Here is a 17,248-nt window from a genome sequence, read left to right on the forward strand (position 1 = left end):
CTATTTTGTAGCTAAGTGATAGGGGATCTATCTTTCTGTGTATTCGCAGCACATTACATTTGTATACATTGAGATTCGATTGCCATTCCCTGCACCATGCGTCAATTCGCTCCAGATCCTCCTGCATTTCAGTACAATTTTTCATTGTTACAACCTCTCGATACACCACAGCATCATCTGCAAAAGGCCTCAGTGAACTTCCGATGTCATCCACAAGGTCCTTTATGTATATTGTGAATAGCAACGGTCCTATGACACTCGGCTGCGGCACACCTGAAATCACTCTTACTTCGGAAGTCTTCTCTCCATTGAGAATAACATGCTGCGTTCTGTTATCTAGAAACTCTTCAATCCAATCACACAATTTGTCTGATAGTCCATATGCTCTTACTTTGTTCATTAAATGACTGTGGGGGACTGTATTGAACGCCTTGTGGAAGTCAAGAAACCTGGCATCTACCTGTGAACCCGTGTCTATATCTTTCTGAGTCATGTGGATGATTAGCACGAGCTGGGTTTCACACGACCGTCTTTTTCAAAACCCATGCTGATTCCTACAGAGTAGATTTCTAGTCTCCAGAAAAGTCATTATACTCAAACATAATATGTGTTCCAAATAATATGGAAAAACATAATGGTTTATTTAGTAAATATTGTTCATTTTTGAGGTTTTTCCCTTTCTTTCAATGTATATTTACTAACGATAGATTTCTTGATGCTACATGAGTTAGTTAACTTTTGTAACACATGCGTACTTGGTGAATACCTGTAAACTTGTAAAAGTGGTTCCTACCATTGCCTGTTTCATTTACAAATGCATATAGAATGATTATATAGGACAATGATGTTGGTAATTGCCAAACTATGAATCCAAAAGTGTGGATTCAATCTTTGGTTGGTCCTAGAATTTATATATATCATTTATTTCTCTTTTCACTTCTGACAATATTTATTAATGTGAAAATGACATGTCGCATTGTGGTTCTATGTCTGTTTTAAACTGTAGATCCACACTCTGACTGGGTAAGTCAGGTTAGTTGTTGAAGGAAGACATTGTCATACCACCTTCAACAGGACCATGCCTAGTAAAGCACTGTGGTGTTGAAGTCACCCATGGATTGATGACAGCTTTACCTTTATATAGGACAAGTTTAAACTTTGCAATGGACAGTATTCAAGCATGGACCTCTGCCTTTCACAGGTAGTGTAGTACCAACTATGTCATCGGAACACTCCTGATGAACTGGAAGCTCCAACTTGCTATGGGCTCCTCCCATTTCTAATCTCTGGAGATGTTCTTTCACAGTGCTGTTAAACAAGCAGTTTTGTGAGAAAGTTTTATCGGGGGTTACTGCTTGTCACATCCTTGGTATTTTCAGTAAAGCCACACATGTCCGCCCCCCTTTCCCTGGTTGTTCTAAATGGCAAGCATCTCAGGGAGTTCAGCATTTCTTTCCTTGGTGTGTGCTTGGTGAACCCAGGTTTCCTGAGCTGGGGACTGGTGAGTATTGCCAGTCCTCTGTAACCATGAGCTCTGGGCACGCTGCAGTGACCAGTGTGTGTTGCAGTTGCGGACTGTTGTGTGTGAAAGAAAAAACATGTCTTGGATTAACTCTCAGGATTGCAAGAATGGTAAAAACCCCCCAATCTCAAATTGTGCTGTGCACCAGTGAGATGCATGGCTATTAAGGTGGAACACTCATCAGTGGGCAACCTGTAGGGAACCTAACACTCCTCAGAAGTACAAGGCATACCAAGCTATGCGGGACTCGTTCCGTAGCCACATGTGGGACAAAGATGGAATCAGTCCTCAAGCTTATCCTTTTCAATTCCCAGCAGACTGGGTGTATTGCTGGTGGATATCAGTGCCATCCTACCAAGAAGACCTTGGTGCCAGTCTTTCCTATACAAGTATTAATTCAAATATTTACGTCCCGGGTAACAATACGCATGCTGCTAGATATAAAGTGTTTTTAAAAGTTAAAAGGAAAAAGGACAGCTTTGGGAAAGTTTTGCCTTTGTATTTTCAAAAGGGTTTAGAGGGTATTGCTGGCACTTTAAAATCTGTCAAAGTGAAATGAGAAACTGCTGGTTGAAACTTCCAGTTCCCAACAAGCAACAAACCTCCAGAAAGCAAAATGCCTTGCGAAATGGAAACAGAGCTACACAACTCCACATCAAAGGTGTGATGTTGTGCAGGCATATTGTAGATATTCTCAAAGAGGAACTGGAAGATGAGTGGGCTCAAGAAAATGTCATGGATGTGCAGAATATAATGAAATGGATAGACAGTGAACTGGTCAAAGTTGCTTTATCCTTACACTTAATAGCACAACAGTTCTGGAGCCTATCAAGGCAGGTTTAGTCCACAGTTATAAATGCCAATACTTTTGACACACCTCTTAGCATGTAACGGTGGAGCCACTTGTGGTAAATGGTAAAGCTGCCCGTGACAGCTTCATTTGTTCATTTACCCTGAAGTGTGTAAACTGCTCTGGAAATCACCATGACTAGAGTAATGACTGCAGCATGTATCTTGAAGAAAGGAAGGTCAGAAAAACAAAACTGATCCCATATGGTGAGAACTAAAAGATCTACAAGGCAATGCAGCCTCCCACTTTCACTACTTCTTTTGCATCATCTCTTAAAAAGTGAGTCTGAAAGATGATTCCTCTGCACAAACAGAGGTTGCTACTGTCAGCACTATTACCTGTATTTGCAAGTGCATTTGTGATGGTGGTGTTAATACACAGGCCACACTTCCTGATATTGTAGAGACTCCAGCATCCCAACTGGCAGACTCCAGTAAGCAAGCCAGCACTGTCAGTGCCACTGCCATGAATGTTATTCTAAAGTCTCCTAAATGGAAGCGTCAACATTAGAAGAAGACGGACCATAAGCCATGAGACCATGCAGGTCTCACAATATCTGAAAGTTCTAATGGTTTGGATTTGGAGACAATAGAGTATGAAATCTGCCTGGGGAACCATCTAGCTACCTGACTGAGCCTCCATCCATTGAAGGATCTCCACCCTGACAAAGAGACAGTGTGAAAGAAAATCCTCAACAATAAAATGGCCCCCATAGTACATTGGGCAATCAGAGGATGCACTCCTAGTGCAGGAATGTCCCTGTGCATGTATTTACACGAAACATGTTTTAAACTTACCGACACCCCTGGGCTACAGCACTGTACCCTCCACTGCAAGAGTGAGGTGATTGGGGAAATAGCAAGTGATGAGTAGCTACATTTGTGAATAACACACACAATTCTTCTGCTCTATTGTTGGCTGCTGACTTGCAAGCAGTTGCAGTTGAAACTGATGTAGGTCAAAGGATCACTATATGCTCACTTGATTTACCTCCACAGGACATGATAGATTTGAGGCTCTCAAAGATCTTACAGACCAAACTCCTTCATTATTTCTCCTACTGAGAGACTGTGGTGCCCATAATGCATGGTGGGGATCTCATTATACATGCCAATTTTGGAGAAGCTCATGGTATCTCAGGAGCTGTGCATCCTCGACACAGGCGATCCCACACATTTCAACACAGTTACCAGGTCATCCTCATCTGTTGAACACTCTTTCTGCTCCATAACCCTTGTATATTCTCCCCACTGTGAGGTTACTGATGATGGTCATTCCAGTGGCCATTTACTACTTTGGATCCACCTATCAAATAGAGCAGTACTTGAAAGGAAGCCATCAAGATGGATGATCAGCAGAGCTTATGGGCACTGTTCCGCGTAAGCCTGTATCTTCAGCGCTTTATGACATAAAAAATGGATCTGAATGAATTGGTGATTATTGTTCCCAGTGTTTTGCTTTATGGAGTGTTGTGTCACTGGGTTTATCTTCCTCGATAAATTGGCAGCTAAAGGAGTACCAGCAGTAACAGAGAATTATGTGATGGTGGTATTTGGTTTAGTATTAAGAGCTGGTTTGGTGCAAGTCCACAACTGTGTTTTAGTGATTAGATCTGCCAATACAGACATGGAAATTCCTGATTCATTTTCCAGTGATAACATTCTCCTTGAGGTGAATATGGTGCAGCCATATTCATGGTGTTATCTGAAAAGCTTATTAGAAGGCAGACAGCACCATTATATGATAATGGATCACACACAGAGAGGACTCATGGACCCTACCTGATCATCTCCAATCTGCAAGAATTTTTTACAGATGTTCTTTCTAGAATAAATGAGATATGTAAAATCTGAGCTCAAAATGTAAAGATTTCATTGTTTTATGAGGCTTTCAATAGGGGCTGTAAAGTGTTATGTGGGCTCTATTACAGTTTAGGCCAAATATCAGTCAACTTTAAACGGAAACTAGATGTAATCAAAAAATGGGCTCAGGTGTACAATTTTTTATGTTGAAATTTCAAGGTTGTGTCATTCATCACTACCACTGATATTATTACCACCATTTTCAAGCTAAATGAGGTCAAAGTAGGGGCAAAATCAAATGTGACAATTTTGTGACTGCAGTAATTTTTGCACTAGCGAAATTTATTGAATTCAGGCACGTACCTATTCCCATACTTCTATAATGTTGAGCAATCAGTCTTTCGTTCTCATCCCATCTGGTAACTCTCCCATGATTCAGGGTTCTGGGTGACTTCACCAAACTCTCTCCATTTCCTAAGCCTCACCAGTCCTTTTCCTTCATTCTGATTTCTTCTTCAACCCTTCTGCCACAAGTAGCCACTGGCTCTGAAAGCCTGCAAATTTAAATACATTTATGTGTGTGTTCTCCTACCACCACTTGGTGAGTAGATTTTCTATCTATCCAATTGTATCATATTTCTAAAATTGATTATTTTTGTCAGTGAAATAATCAAGTATTTCAATGAAATCCTTTAAATGTAAGTGCTTCAAAGAGTGTGATGATGGAATTTAACACCAGGAATCACATGGAATTTGATATGAAATTATTCATATGAAATAACATTGATAGGAATCATACTGCAGGACAACCTCAAGTGGGACATGCATATAGATTCCTTGGCTTGTAAACTATCTCAAAACAATTGCCACAAACATGATTAGCAAATATGTAAGGATTTGTATTTCCTAAAAGATGCTTATCATTCATTATTTCGTCAAATCTAACCTATCTGTCGGAAATCTGGGGTGCGACAACACAAACTACCCTAAGCACATTATTAACATTAAAGAAACATGCTATCAGAATTATTTGTGATGCCAACCAGAACCAGATAATTATTTCAGACGTTATTGTTCTAAATAGCAACACAAGGAAACTTTTTAATTAAGCAGTTATGGTTTTTGTGGTCATGGAGTAATAACAACAAAAATACACAAAAACATTTGGAGGTTTGTGTATGGCCTTATAAAGACGCCCTCTCTGTCTGCTGTCACTGGAGTTGTGCTGTGCACATTCGGTAGAACAGGTGATTGGTCAGTGACTGCGCTGCTGTTGGCAGCTACCTTGGGTAGCTGTGGGTGTACCATCTGCACTGCGCTTCTGGTAGTAGATACACACATGTCTGCTGTGGACGACAGGTGTAGTAACGAGGGGGTCATTGCGTGTGATGCTGTCACTGTAGACATCCAGGGTGTCAGTGGTGGTGTCAGGAGCATCACTCAGAGGTATGAGAAGTTCCTGATCCGCTTAGACTGGCAAGTACAGACAAATGTGATTGGGACAATAACACCCGCACGACCACTGATACCAGGATAGTCAGTGGACACGACCAGTGACAAGGGGGCAGAAGCCATCTGTATGTTAGAATACATGGTGAGGGATATCAGTATGGGCAGTATCCCTGCTGACGGTGGCACCAGGTCAGTGCAGCGTAAAGAGTCAGCACTGGCTGCAGGAAGCAAAGCTGCTGTTGATGCTGATGAAACGCTGACCTCTGGGATAGGTGGGCAAGGTCAAGACTACCTATCCTCAAGAGCAGCCAGGGCCAAGAAAGAATGAGGTGATGCACCCATGGTCTGAGGAGGGGGCCAGGCACTCATCCTGAGATGCAACTGATTCTGGTAGTACAGTACAAATCAGCCTTCGACATGAGCCATGAAGACACAGTGGCTACACCAGCTGTGGATGATGAACAGAATCCAGTGAGAGCACTGTCCAAAACCTTGGGTCCAGACTGGCATGCTGGGTGCAAATGATGGACAAAACCAGCGCAGCTTAAGGCTGCCTACCTGGCAGCCATATCTGCATCTGACAGCTATATGGGAGGCTGGTGGGTCTTTTGGCTCCAATTAGCTTTTGTAAGAGCTTAAAAAATTGTGAGAGCCTCCTCGACCTGAAAATATTCTATGTACATGTGCATCTCCATCAGCATCTTAAATGTTTGAACAAGGCTCTCAGTCTTGCGGTTAGACTGCAGATGAAAGGCAGCACAGTGATGTGTCAAACGCCATTGGTGTACAAAACTTCTTGTAAGATTGTGCCTTGAATTGAGGACTGTTGTCTGAAACCAGAGTGAAAGGCAAGCCTTTTGTGGAGAATATCTTCAAAGGGACCATGACAGTTGCATCTTCTATCACAGACCAACAACAAACAACATAAGGAAACAGTGGCTGATAATGAGAAAGTGTCTGAAGAAGGACCAGTGAAATCTATGCGGACTCTTTCCCAAGGCTGTGTAGGGGCCAGTCATGTGAAAAAACAAGATGTGGCACTGCCTGCTGACCCAAATACTTGTGGCAAGCCATGAAAATATGTTCCATCTCCCAATTGATGCATGCCAAAACAGATTAAGGTGCGCTAACAGTTTTGTGAGAGAGATTCCCAAGTGACCCTGATGTAATAAGCAAAGGCCTTCCCATTGCAGAGCTGGTGGAATCATGACATGGGGAGTAAACTTTCATCTACAGGAAAATAATGCGACCCAAGAGAGAGGCAATGACGCACTGGGGGCCGAACCATGCATGCAATAACCCTGGTTTCAACGTGGGGCTGCAGTGGGGTGGGTGGTCTGCTGTGGTCTGTTGTGGACCACTGAGGGCTACAGTGGGACAAAGCCTCTTCACTGTTTCTAGGCCCCCAGATCAATACACAACCTCAAACTTAAGCCATTGATATTGATAACGGCCGAAAGGCATGCTAACCACAAGCAACTGTTTTGAAGCCTCATCCACTAGAACATATAGGTTTGCTTTGGCCAAGTCAATTTTCGAAAAGAATTGACACCCACCCCAATTGTGAGCAACTACTCCAGGCAGGGTAGGGAATACATGCCTACGAATGCCTTAATAGTGACCCTGAAGTTGTCATAGAGATGGAATTGATCGGACGGCTTTTTACAATCACTAAAGGTGTAACCCATTCACTTGAGGAAATTGGTCGAGTCACTCCCAATGATATTAACTGATCTAGGATCCATCTTCACTTGGTCACTTAAAGCTGCTGGCACCAGCTGCATCCGAAAAAAAGCAAGAGTGATGGGTTTGAGGGTGATGGGTGCTGTGAAATTGTTTGTACAACATAAAACTGGAGCATCCAAAAACTCAGAACACTAGGAATCCAGTGAATGATAAGGCACTTGATCTAACAGCAGATGCACCAAATCCATAATAGATAACCCAAAAACGGCAAAGGCCTCTAACCCAAGCGAATTTTCACTACTCGTATCATTAACCACCAAGTACAGAGCGGAATGGAAAACTGATTTGTAAACTATGCTGGCCATGAACTGCCACACCAACAGTGGGGACCCGAACCTGGTGTACATCTGGGAGTTGAGTAGAGTTACGGTGGCTCCTGTGCCGACATGTAGAAGTAACAGCTGATCCATCACTCGCATTTCCATGAAAAGTGTGTTCTGGCCTTCAGGCAACGGCAAACATAACAATGAAATGGTATGAATATTGACATCCATTGATCCCTGCAGTGACTTTTGAGGCATAGAGACTTACATAGTGCCAATATGCGACTTTTGTTTTAACTGGTGAAAAGCCTACCACTTGGGGCAGGCTACATATTCACATTGCACAAATCAAGAGATGCTAAAAGGAAGTGGCGTTCGCTATCCCTACTGCTGACAATGTGTCTGTCTGCATTGGTCAAATTAGATTTTTTGTATTGTGGCTATCTCCTCTTCCCCCAGTGTTGGTGTGCTCCCAGCACACCAGTTTCTGTGCACCAGAGCTGCATGCTGTCAACAACTGTGACATCACAAGCCTCCAATTGGTGGCCCGTGGTGCAGGAGACCTGGAATGACTGTGCTGTATTCAAAACCTCTTCTACAGTAGTGCTCTCAAACTGAAGGGCATGTTGACACACCTTATCTGGAGCTAAGGGAATGATTGCATCATGGACCATGGTGTCCGCATAATACTCCCGAGCCTTGGCTGTGACAAACCAACACTTACAACTTAGGCTGTGAAGCTCGGCTGTCTGAGCTCGATATGATTACTGCCGCTGTTTGCGACACTGGTAGAAGTCAGCATGTGCAGCTACCACATGTGTATGCTTGTGATTGTAAGAGGACAACAAACAACACAAATCATCAAAAGAAAGTGATGCTGCTCTTGCAGAGGAGCTAAGTGGCACAGTAAGTGATACATATGAGGGGTTATAAACAAGGAAAAGCCTTACAGCCCTCCCATGCCAACTGCCCATGATGTCATGAAATGTTGGTGAAGTCACCTCCAGTAAGCATCTGAGTTTTTGCAGATTCATCATTTGGGGGGGGGGGGGTAATGGTGATGGGTGAACAACCAGCAGTGCCAGGGTCAGTGTAGCCAACAACCGTTCCAACAAAGCTGTGTTTTTCAGCTGTTGTTGCAGGATTAATTGGAGTAGCCTCTGTGGAAGAACTGAATGGCATAAAAATCAAAGGATTGAAAACACAAAAATCTCATTCTTGTTGCCGCTTATATTTTAACTAGTAACACAAGGAAACACATGGTCATAAAACAAGTATGGTTTATTAGGGTACAGAGCAACAACAACAAAAATGCACTGGATATAGTTACAAATAACAAATACATTTCACAACCAGGAGCCCAGAGCCCCATGTGTGGTCTCATATAGACACTGTCCTTATCTGCTGTTGCTGGAGTCATGTTGCGCACACACATCAGAACAGGTTACTGATCGATGACTGGGCTGGCCCAGTTGGAGTGCACTGTGCTTGCTGGAGTCCTGGCTCTTGTCCACTGTAGGAAACAGACATAGTAATTGATGGGTTACTACAATTGTTTCAAACATTAGGTGTTTGTATGTATGTTAAAAGTAATATTGCTTGTGAGAACAATGTATCCAAACTTAAACCGTGACTTGCACCAGCATAATGCAGGACAAAAATTGAGATACCATAACAGCATCATATGAAGAAAAAGATGTCTTTATTCTGTGCTGAAGCTATCCAGTGTCCTACCAAAATGTCTCTCAGCCCATCTCACTAGCAAATTGAAAGGCCAACTAAAAAGTGTTTTAATTGGAAATCCATTGTTTTCCTAGATGAGTTCTTTAATTTTATGAAAAATGCTTTGAAGATATATCTGACTCATAGTATGTGGTGATTCATAAGTGACCTAATGATCATAATCTTTTTCAATGCTATTATTTGCATATTAACAAATGTAAAGTGCATGAAAACGTAAAACTATTATTAAACACAGCTCTGTAGTTTATAAAACTTTGTAAACTGACATATTCGGAAGAATAATCTGTACAGTTCTCTGAAACTGTATTGTTTTTAGGGGCTGTGTTTGATAACTCGATGCTGAATAAATATCATCATTATTAAAAGATAGTTTTTGGTGTAGTATGAGGGTAATCCGAAAAGTAAGGTCTCCTATTTTTTTATAAGTACAGAACTAGTTTGTGTGGCAGTTGGCCAAACTGTTATGAAGAGTGCTTCACGCTCTGTGTGTAAACATGTGCACACTGTACTGAGGTGCTCAATCTTGGCTTGGCAGCCATTGAGAATGGAGCTCCCGTTGGAGCTTGTCGGACCGAAATTCACGACGAACAAAGGAGTGGGAGACTGTCAATTTATGAGGACACAGTGTTGAAGGTTGAGCAAAGCATGCTTGAAGATTGGTGGATCACCCTGGATGATCTCTGCACGTTGGTTCCTGAGGTTTCCCGAAGCACCGCTCACAGAATTTTAACGGAAACACTGAACTACTGGAAGGTGTGCGCAAGATGGGTGCCATGCATGCTGACTGAGGACCACATGCAGCAACAAGTTGATGCTTCCCGCGCCTTTCTTCACCACTTTGCAGCCGCACAGGACAATTTTCTGAACTCAATTTTCATGGGTGATGACACCTGGGCATACCACTTTACACCTGATGCCGAACAACAATCACGCCAGTGGCGGCACCCTTCTTCGCCAAAGCCATGGAAATTCAAACAAACGCAGTCTGCCAGTAAAGCCATGACAACCATTTTGTGGGATCGGAAAGGGGTATTGTTGGTCGACTTAACTGACAGGTACTGTGAGACTCTGAAAAAACTCAAACGGGCAATTCAGAACCAGAGAAGAGGAATGTTGAGCTAGGGCATACACATTTTCCATGACAACACTCGCCCACACATCGCTCAGTAAACCGTTGCTCTCCTGCAACAGTTTCAGTGGATCATAGTCACCCACCCACCCTATAGTTCTGACTTGGCACCCAGTGACTATCACCTGTTTCCTAGGTGAAAAGAACATTTGGCCGGAAATAGATTCAGCTTTGATGATGAGGTGAAAGAAGAGGTTCATAACTTTCTGAACAGCATGGCGGCGAGCTGGTATCACATGGGCATACAAAAATTGCCACAGCATCTACAAAAATGCATTGACAGAAATGTCGAAAAATAGCTAAATGTTCAAGCTGTAAACTGATGTAAACCATTGTAGTAATAAACAGGTCTATGTACTTATAAAATTGGAGACACTTTTGGCTTCCAGCCAAAGACTGATTTCACTGATTTCAGGCATCTTTTGTCTCTAGTCTATCTCGTGCAAGTCTCTTCATCTCTAAATAACTACCGTAACGTACATTCATGTAATCCTGCTTATTGTATTCAAGCTTTGGTCTCCCTCTACAGTTTTTACTCAAGAACTTATGCCCATTAATAAAATACCTATTCCTTTTTGTATTAGAGTATGAGCTACCAACCTACTCCTTTTTTAAGCGCTTTCTTCCATAAAGCTCTGTTCTCCCCAGTTTGATGCAGCACCTCTTCATTGGTTATCTGATCTGTCCATCTATTCTTCAGCATTCAACTGTAATTCTACATCTCACAAACTTGTATTCTCTTCTTGCCTGTACTACTGTACTAGCTTATCATCCACATGTTACTTACGTATAATATTTTTAGAATTTACACAGAAATTCTCGAAACACTACAAAGTGGAGCAGTGGAAGTTAAGCTGGGAGAAAGGGGGTGTGGTAACTGAGAGAACACAGGATATCCTGGAGGGACAGTTCTTATCTGTGTAGTGCAGACAATCTGGTGTACTGAGGGAGGATCTAGATTGTGTGACTCATCTATTGATTTCACTGGTGCTCTGTTGTGCAAAAAGTGCAGAAAATAGGTGATCAAGTAAGCAGTTAGCCACAATTTGATGTCGACAGTTCACTGGAGTATGTGGCTGGTTAGCTGTCATTTCCAAATAGAATACAGCACAGTAATTGCAGCACATCTGGTATATAGTTTAGTTACTTTGAGCTGTGGAAAATCAAGGATGGAATGTAACAATATTGTCCTATACGTTCTCCCACCACCACCTACTCCAGTCCGGTCAGAAACATCACCTATACTATCAAAGGCAGGGCTGCCTGTGAAATCATTTGTGATCTTCAAGCTAAGTTGCAACCACTGTGCTGCCTTCTATGTGAGCATGGCAATCAACAAGCTGTCTATCTGCATTAATGGCTACTAATGGACTGTGGCCAATAAATAAGTGGACCACCTTGTTGCTGAGCACACTGCCAAACATGAAGTCCTTCATTTCAGCGACTGCTTCACAGCATGTGCCACATGGATCCTTCCCACCAACACCAGCTTTTCTGAATTGCACAGGTGGGAACTTTCCCCACAATATATCCTATGTTACTGTAATCCTCCTGGCCTCAACCTTTGTTAGTCATTGTCCTCTCCCATCCAGCGCCTTCTCTGTTCCCATTACAGCACTACACAGCCCTCATTCCTCCATTGCACTCAGTCTTTTTACTTCTCTCCTTTCCTGCTATCGCCTGCCCTCTCCCCACCTCTCTGCTCCCTCCGTCTAACCTCGCAACTGCTTTTATAAATCTTTTATGTCATGAAATGTCAATTACATAACATTTTTCATATATTATGTATTAATTAAATAACTTGATGTTTTTTTTTTTCAGGTATCTATGTCTGTCCTTGCTATTATTATCCAATCCGATGTGGTGGAGGTGGTCGTGAATCTTTTGTTGTAGCAGTTGATCTCAAAAGTGGCACAGAAAATGCTGATCATTGGATCAAAAGAGGCACTGCTTTACTTCTCAGCCTTGCCAATTAGGTGAACTCTTTGGACACCTCATTCCATGCCTCAAGGTTTTTGTTGAATCTGAGCACTTGATGATATGTTCCAGACTTACTTTATAAGCTCATGAATGTATATAAAATATTAAGTAAGTTGTAACTGTAGTGATAAGTGCAGACATATCTATTTAGTATTCTACTGATACTCATTGGCACCCTTTTGTAATTACCTAGAGTGTTTATTTGGTAATCATTGTGATACAAATTTTGTATTATTAAAATGTGAAATTTTATAATAAACATTTAAAAAAATTTGTGTACCATTCTAGTAGTATTGACACACAACTGAAAACCCTAAAACTCAGAAATGTCATGGGACTCAGCTGTGTTTTTGTTATTATGTTGCACATTCAGCGGCATCAAATTCACGAAGATGTTCAAGCTCCTACCAGATGGAGAGATTGATGAGGACAGCATAGACCACATTCCTGTAGGGCAGGGCTTTCTGGATGCAACACATGCCAACAGAAACAGATGCAATGGCAATGGCAATGGCAACCTCTGGTGTATAAGCAGCAAATAAAGTTAGTGGAGTGGCATGCTAAGTCCAGTTTACCATGTTCTATGAAGGCATCCATTATGCCATATTTTGCTATTATGCTTGGCTACTGATTGGACTGTTTAGTTTGCAGTTACTTTGACCAAGCGAGGTGGCGCAGTGGTTAGCGCACTGGACTCACATTTGGGAGGATGACAGTTCAATCCTGCGTTCGGCCATCCTGATTTAGGATTTCTGTGATTTGCCTAAATCACTCCAGGCAAATGCCAGGATGGTTCCTTCGAAAGGGGATGGCCGACTTCCTTCCACATCCTTCCCTAGTCCGATGACCTTGCTGTTTGATCTCTTCTCCCAAACAACTGAACCCAGTTACTTTGGTTTCAATTATTGGTTGTGAGCCTGCTCACAAATAGTGTGGTAATTTTTCTCACCCTTGACAACAGTGTAGAAACTGGACTTGTGACTGGACTGAAGCTGCTCTGAGTGGTCACTCTTATAAACAAGCTGCCAGTAATATTCCCTGCACTATACTAAATCTGCCATGTTTATGCAGAATATGTATGTGAAATGACTACACTCTTTACCACAGTTTACAGCAGATTCCTTGAGAAGATAATAAAATGAGTGGAAAAAGAGCACAGGTCATATCCATCAACAGAAAAAGGTAGCAAAACTCAATGTTGAAGCTATCAGGATATCACTTGTGTTTTTGTAAATTCCTAGATGATACAATGGTTCACCTAGAGCAAAATGAACTCCAAGAGATAGCAGATTTAGAACTTCCACCCTCACCTCAGAATCAAGTTTTAAGCCTCTCATCATTTCAGGCATGTGTCTAACACTGTTTTAGTGTGGGCAGGGGTGCATTAAAGGTCTGAGGGGGGGGGGGGGGGGGGGGCAGAGGGCGCAAGAGTTGAGACTAAATTAAAATCAAATGTAAGATGGAAGCAGCAATCTGGAGGGGTTGGGGAAGGAGAAGGGATAGTAGTGCACAGATGGGGAAAGAAACGAATACTGTCTGGTGGAGTGTGCAGGGACTAGACCCCAACAGGCACAGTGTCAGGAGGGTCTGGGGCAGAGAGGTGGGGGAAAAACAACAAAAAATGAGAGGAGAGGGGAAAGACAGGTGGATGCGTTGGCAGAGGGCTGTAGATAAACAGAGTGGGAGACAAGAATGGAGAGGAGATGATAGTACATAGGGGGTGGAAACCGTTGGCTGGAGGGAATGGGGACAGTAGGTTACTGTAGGTTGAGGCCAAGTTAATTGCAAGAGTGGAGAATACGTTGTAAGGATAACTCCCATCTGCACAGTTCAGAAAAGCTGGTGATGGAGGGAAGGATGCAGATGGCTCGAGTAGTAAAGCTGCTATTGAAATCAATTGTGTTATGTTCAACTGCATGTTGTTCCACAGGGTGGTCTACTTTGCTCTTGTCCACAGTTCGGTGGTGGCTGTTCATCCTGGTGAACAGCTGGTTGGTAGTCATACCAATATAAAAAGCTGTGCAATGATTGCAGCAGATCTGGGGCCATACAACACATGTTTATCTCTCGTACTTATCCCAGCCTCAACTTACAGTAACACAATATCCCTACACCCTCCACCCAACAGTTTCCACCCCTGCTGTCCATCATCTCCTTGACATTCTCATCTCCCACCCTGTTTATTTGCAGCTCTCTGCCAAAGTGTCTGCCCAAATTTCTTCGCTCCTCTCCTTTTTTCCCCACCTCCCTACTCCAGAACCTCCTGATACTGTCCTGTTGGCAGTCTAGTCTCTGCACATTCTATCAGACAGCATTCATCTCTCCCCCACCTGTACGCCACTATCCCTTGCCCTTCCCTACTTTCTCCACATTGCTGCTTGCATCCCACCTCCAAGAACCAGCCACTAAAGAGTGTCCCCTTCATCACCAAGTTACATCCTAGACTGGAGCAACTGAACCACATCTTTCGCCAGGGCATTGAGTACCTATCATCACATCCTGAAATGAGGGACATCTTGCCCAGGATACTTCCCACCCCTCCTAAAGTGGTATTCCATTACCCACTCAACCTACACAACATCCTAGTCCATTGCTGTGCCACTCCCAATCCTAACCCCTTGCCACAAGGATCATTTCCCTGTGGGAGACCCAGGTGCAAAAACTGCCTAATCCACACACCCAGCACTTCCTATTCCACCTGTGGAGGCAGCCACGTCATTTACCAGCTCTGCTGCAATCATTGTACAGCTTTTAACATTGGAATGACCACCAACCAGCTGTCTACCAGGATGAATGGCCACCACCAAACTGTGGCCAAGACCAAAGTAGACTACCCTGTGGTGCAAGATGCAGCTGAACATAACACACTTGATTCCAATGATTGCTTCACTACCTGAGCCACCTGCATCCATCCCTCCACCACCAGATTTTTTGAACTGCGCTGATGGAAATTATCCTCAGAGCACATCCTCCACTTCCATAATTATCCTGGCCTCAACCTCAGTAACATACTATCCCCACACCCTCCAACCAACAATTTCCACCTCCTATGTCCAATCATCTCCTCCCTATTCTCGTCTCCCACCCTATCTATTTGCAGCCATCTGCCAATGCATCCACCCGACTTTCCCTGCTTCTCTCATTTTTGTTCCTTTTTTCACCACCTTTCTGCTCCATAAACTCCTGACACTGCGTTGGAGTCTAGCCCTGCACACTCCACCAGACAGCGTTCGTCTCTCTCCCCACCCATACACTGTTATCACTTCCCCATCCCCTCTAGATTGCTGCTTGCATCCCACATGATAATTGCATTCTGGCCTGAGATGCTGGAGTCGTGTGTGTGTGTGTGTGTGTGTGTGTGTGTGAGAGAGAGAGAGAGAGAGAGAGAGAGAGAGAGAGAGACGTGTCTTCTTAATGGTAAGTAACAATCTATCTTTTCCTACATTGTTGATATTCCTACCTGGAGTTTCTCCACTGTTTGATTTAAAATCAAATGGTAATTTTTGTAAACTGTGCCAAAGTTACACATGCAAATTTAGAGTCTTGGTCAGTGGATTTAGTCATTTAATTCAGTATTCCCCAAGCTATCTTACTTTGTAAGCTTGAGAGAATGTACGACCTGTACCACTGATTTGTGCTACTCCTCCTGTTCATATTGTGAGCACCAGATATTGGCAGGGCTTCCCGAACTGCCACAGCAGCATGCTTTAATTATAATTTTCAAAATACAAGTGTGTGTGTGTGTGTGTGTGTGTGTGTGTGTGTGTGTGTACAGCTGATGTCAATAGGAACCAAAATTACTAATGTTGTGTAGGTCGACAACGCATCATTTTTAAACTATGGAAACTTGGCGCCAAGCGCTCTGATTAGCTGTGGGATTGCCCTGTTGCTGTTCGTCAGTTGACAAGCAGCGCTATGGTTGCAGGCACACATACGAATGTCCATTGCCCCATCACTGCCCCAATGTGATATGCACATGTGTCGAATAGGTCTTGCTGTTTAACTCTATCTCACATCAGAGGCATTGACACGTAAGCTTCGCTTTGGAGCACACACACGTCACCTGCGATTTAGTCATACAGTAAGCATGATGGCATTATTACTTGTTTGAAGAACAACGAGATATAGTTTTTGTTTATGGACTAGCCAACAGTAATCTGCATGAAGCTTGAGGGTTGTATGAGGAACAGTATGCAGCAACATGACACCTACACCCACACCCGTTTATAGCAATTTACCAGTGACTTGGCGGAACAGGCTTGTTAGCAGGATATCATGGTGATGCTGGAAGACATCGAACACGACTGGATGCTGCATTTTAAGGGACTGTTGTCAAGCACTTTGAGGAACCACCTATGACAAGTACTCGAGCAATCAGGGCAATGCCAGGCATCTTTGAAAGAGTTCAGTAAAACTCTGTTCAACATTACCAGGCTTGTGTTGCATCAAAGGGTGGCAAGTTCGAGCACCTGCTATAAGTAAACAATGTCTTACCTGCAAAAAAAGGTCCTTTCCATGGCCGAAACAATTGGTAAAACACTTTCTATGTGCAAACTAACAGCTGTTGATGGGTTTGTTCATGATACGTCTTATGAAACTGCAGTGGATGTGTCAGGACCCCGGCAGATTTGCACCCAGAGTGAAAGGCTGGTGCGCTACGACCGAGTGTGCAGCCACCTTGGATACATCACGATCCCTGGCAGGCAAAGCATTCACGCTCATGCATTGTCCAGAGCAACAGGGCAATCCTGCAGCCAATCA

At 43.1% G+C, this 17,248-nt stretch overlaps 1 protein-coding gene across 1 annotated transcript in view; it reads left to right on the forward strand.

Moving 5' to 3' along the window:
* Positions 1-12,758, forward strand: part of LOC126278873 (dynein axonemal heavy chain 2) — a 914,655-nt gene extending 901,897 nt beyond the window's left edge. Inside the window, 1 exon segment of the mRNA XM_049979148.1 lies at positions 12,329-12,758. Within this exon segment, the coding sequence (XP_049835105.1) occupies positions 12,329-12,483 (155 nt within the window). The 3' untranslated portion in view covers positions 12,484-12,758.
* The last annotated feature ends 4,490 nt before the right edge of the window (positions 12,759-17,248 follow it).

The sequence above is a fragment of the Schistocerca gregaria genome, chromosome 6, assembly GCF_023897955.1.
Source record: "Schistocerca gregaria isolate iqSchGreg1 chromosome 6, iqSchGreg1.2, whole genome shotgun sequence".
In the NCBI taxonomy this organism is placed as follows: Eukaryota; Metazoa; Arthropoda; class Insecta; order Orthoptera; family Acrididae; genus Schistocerca; species Schistocerca gregaria.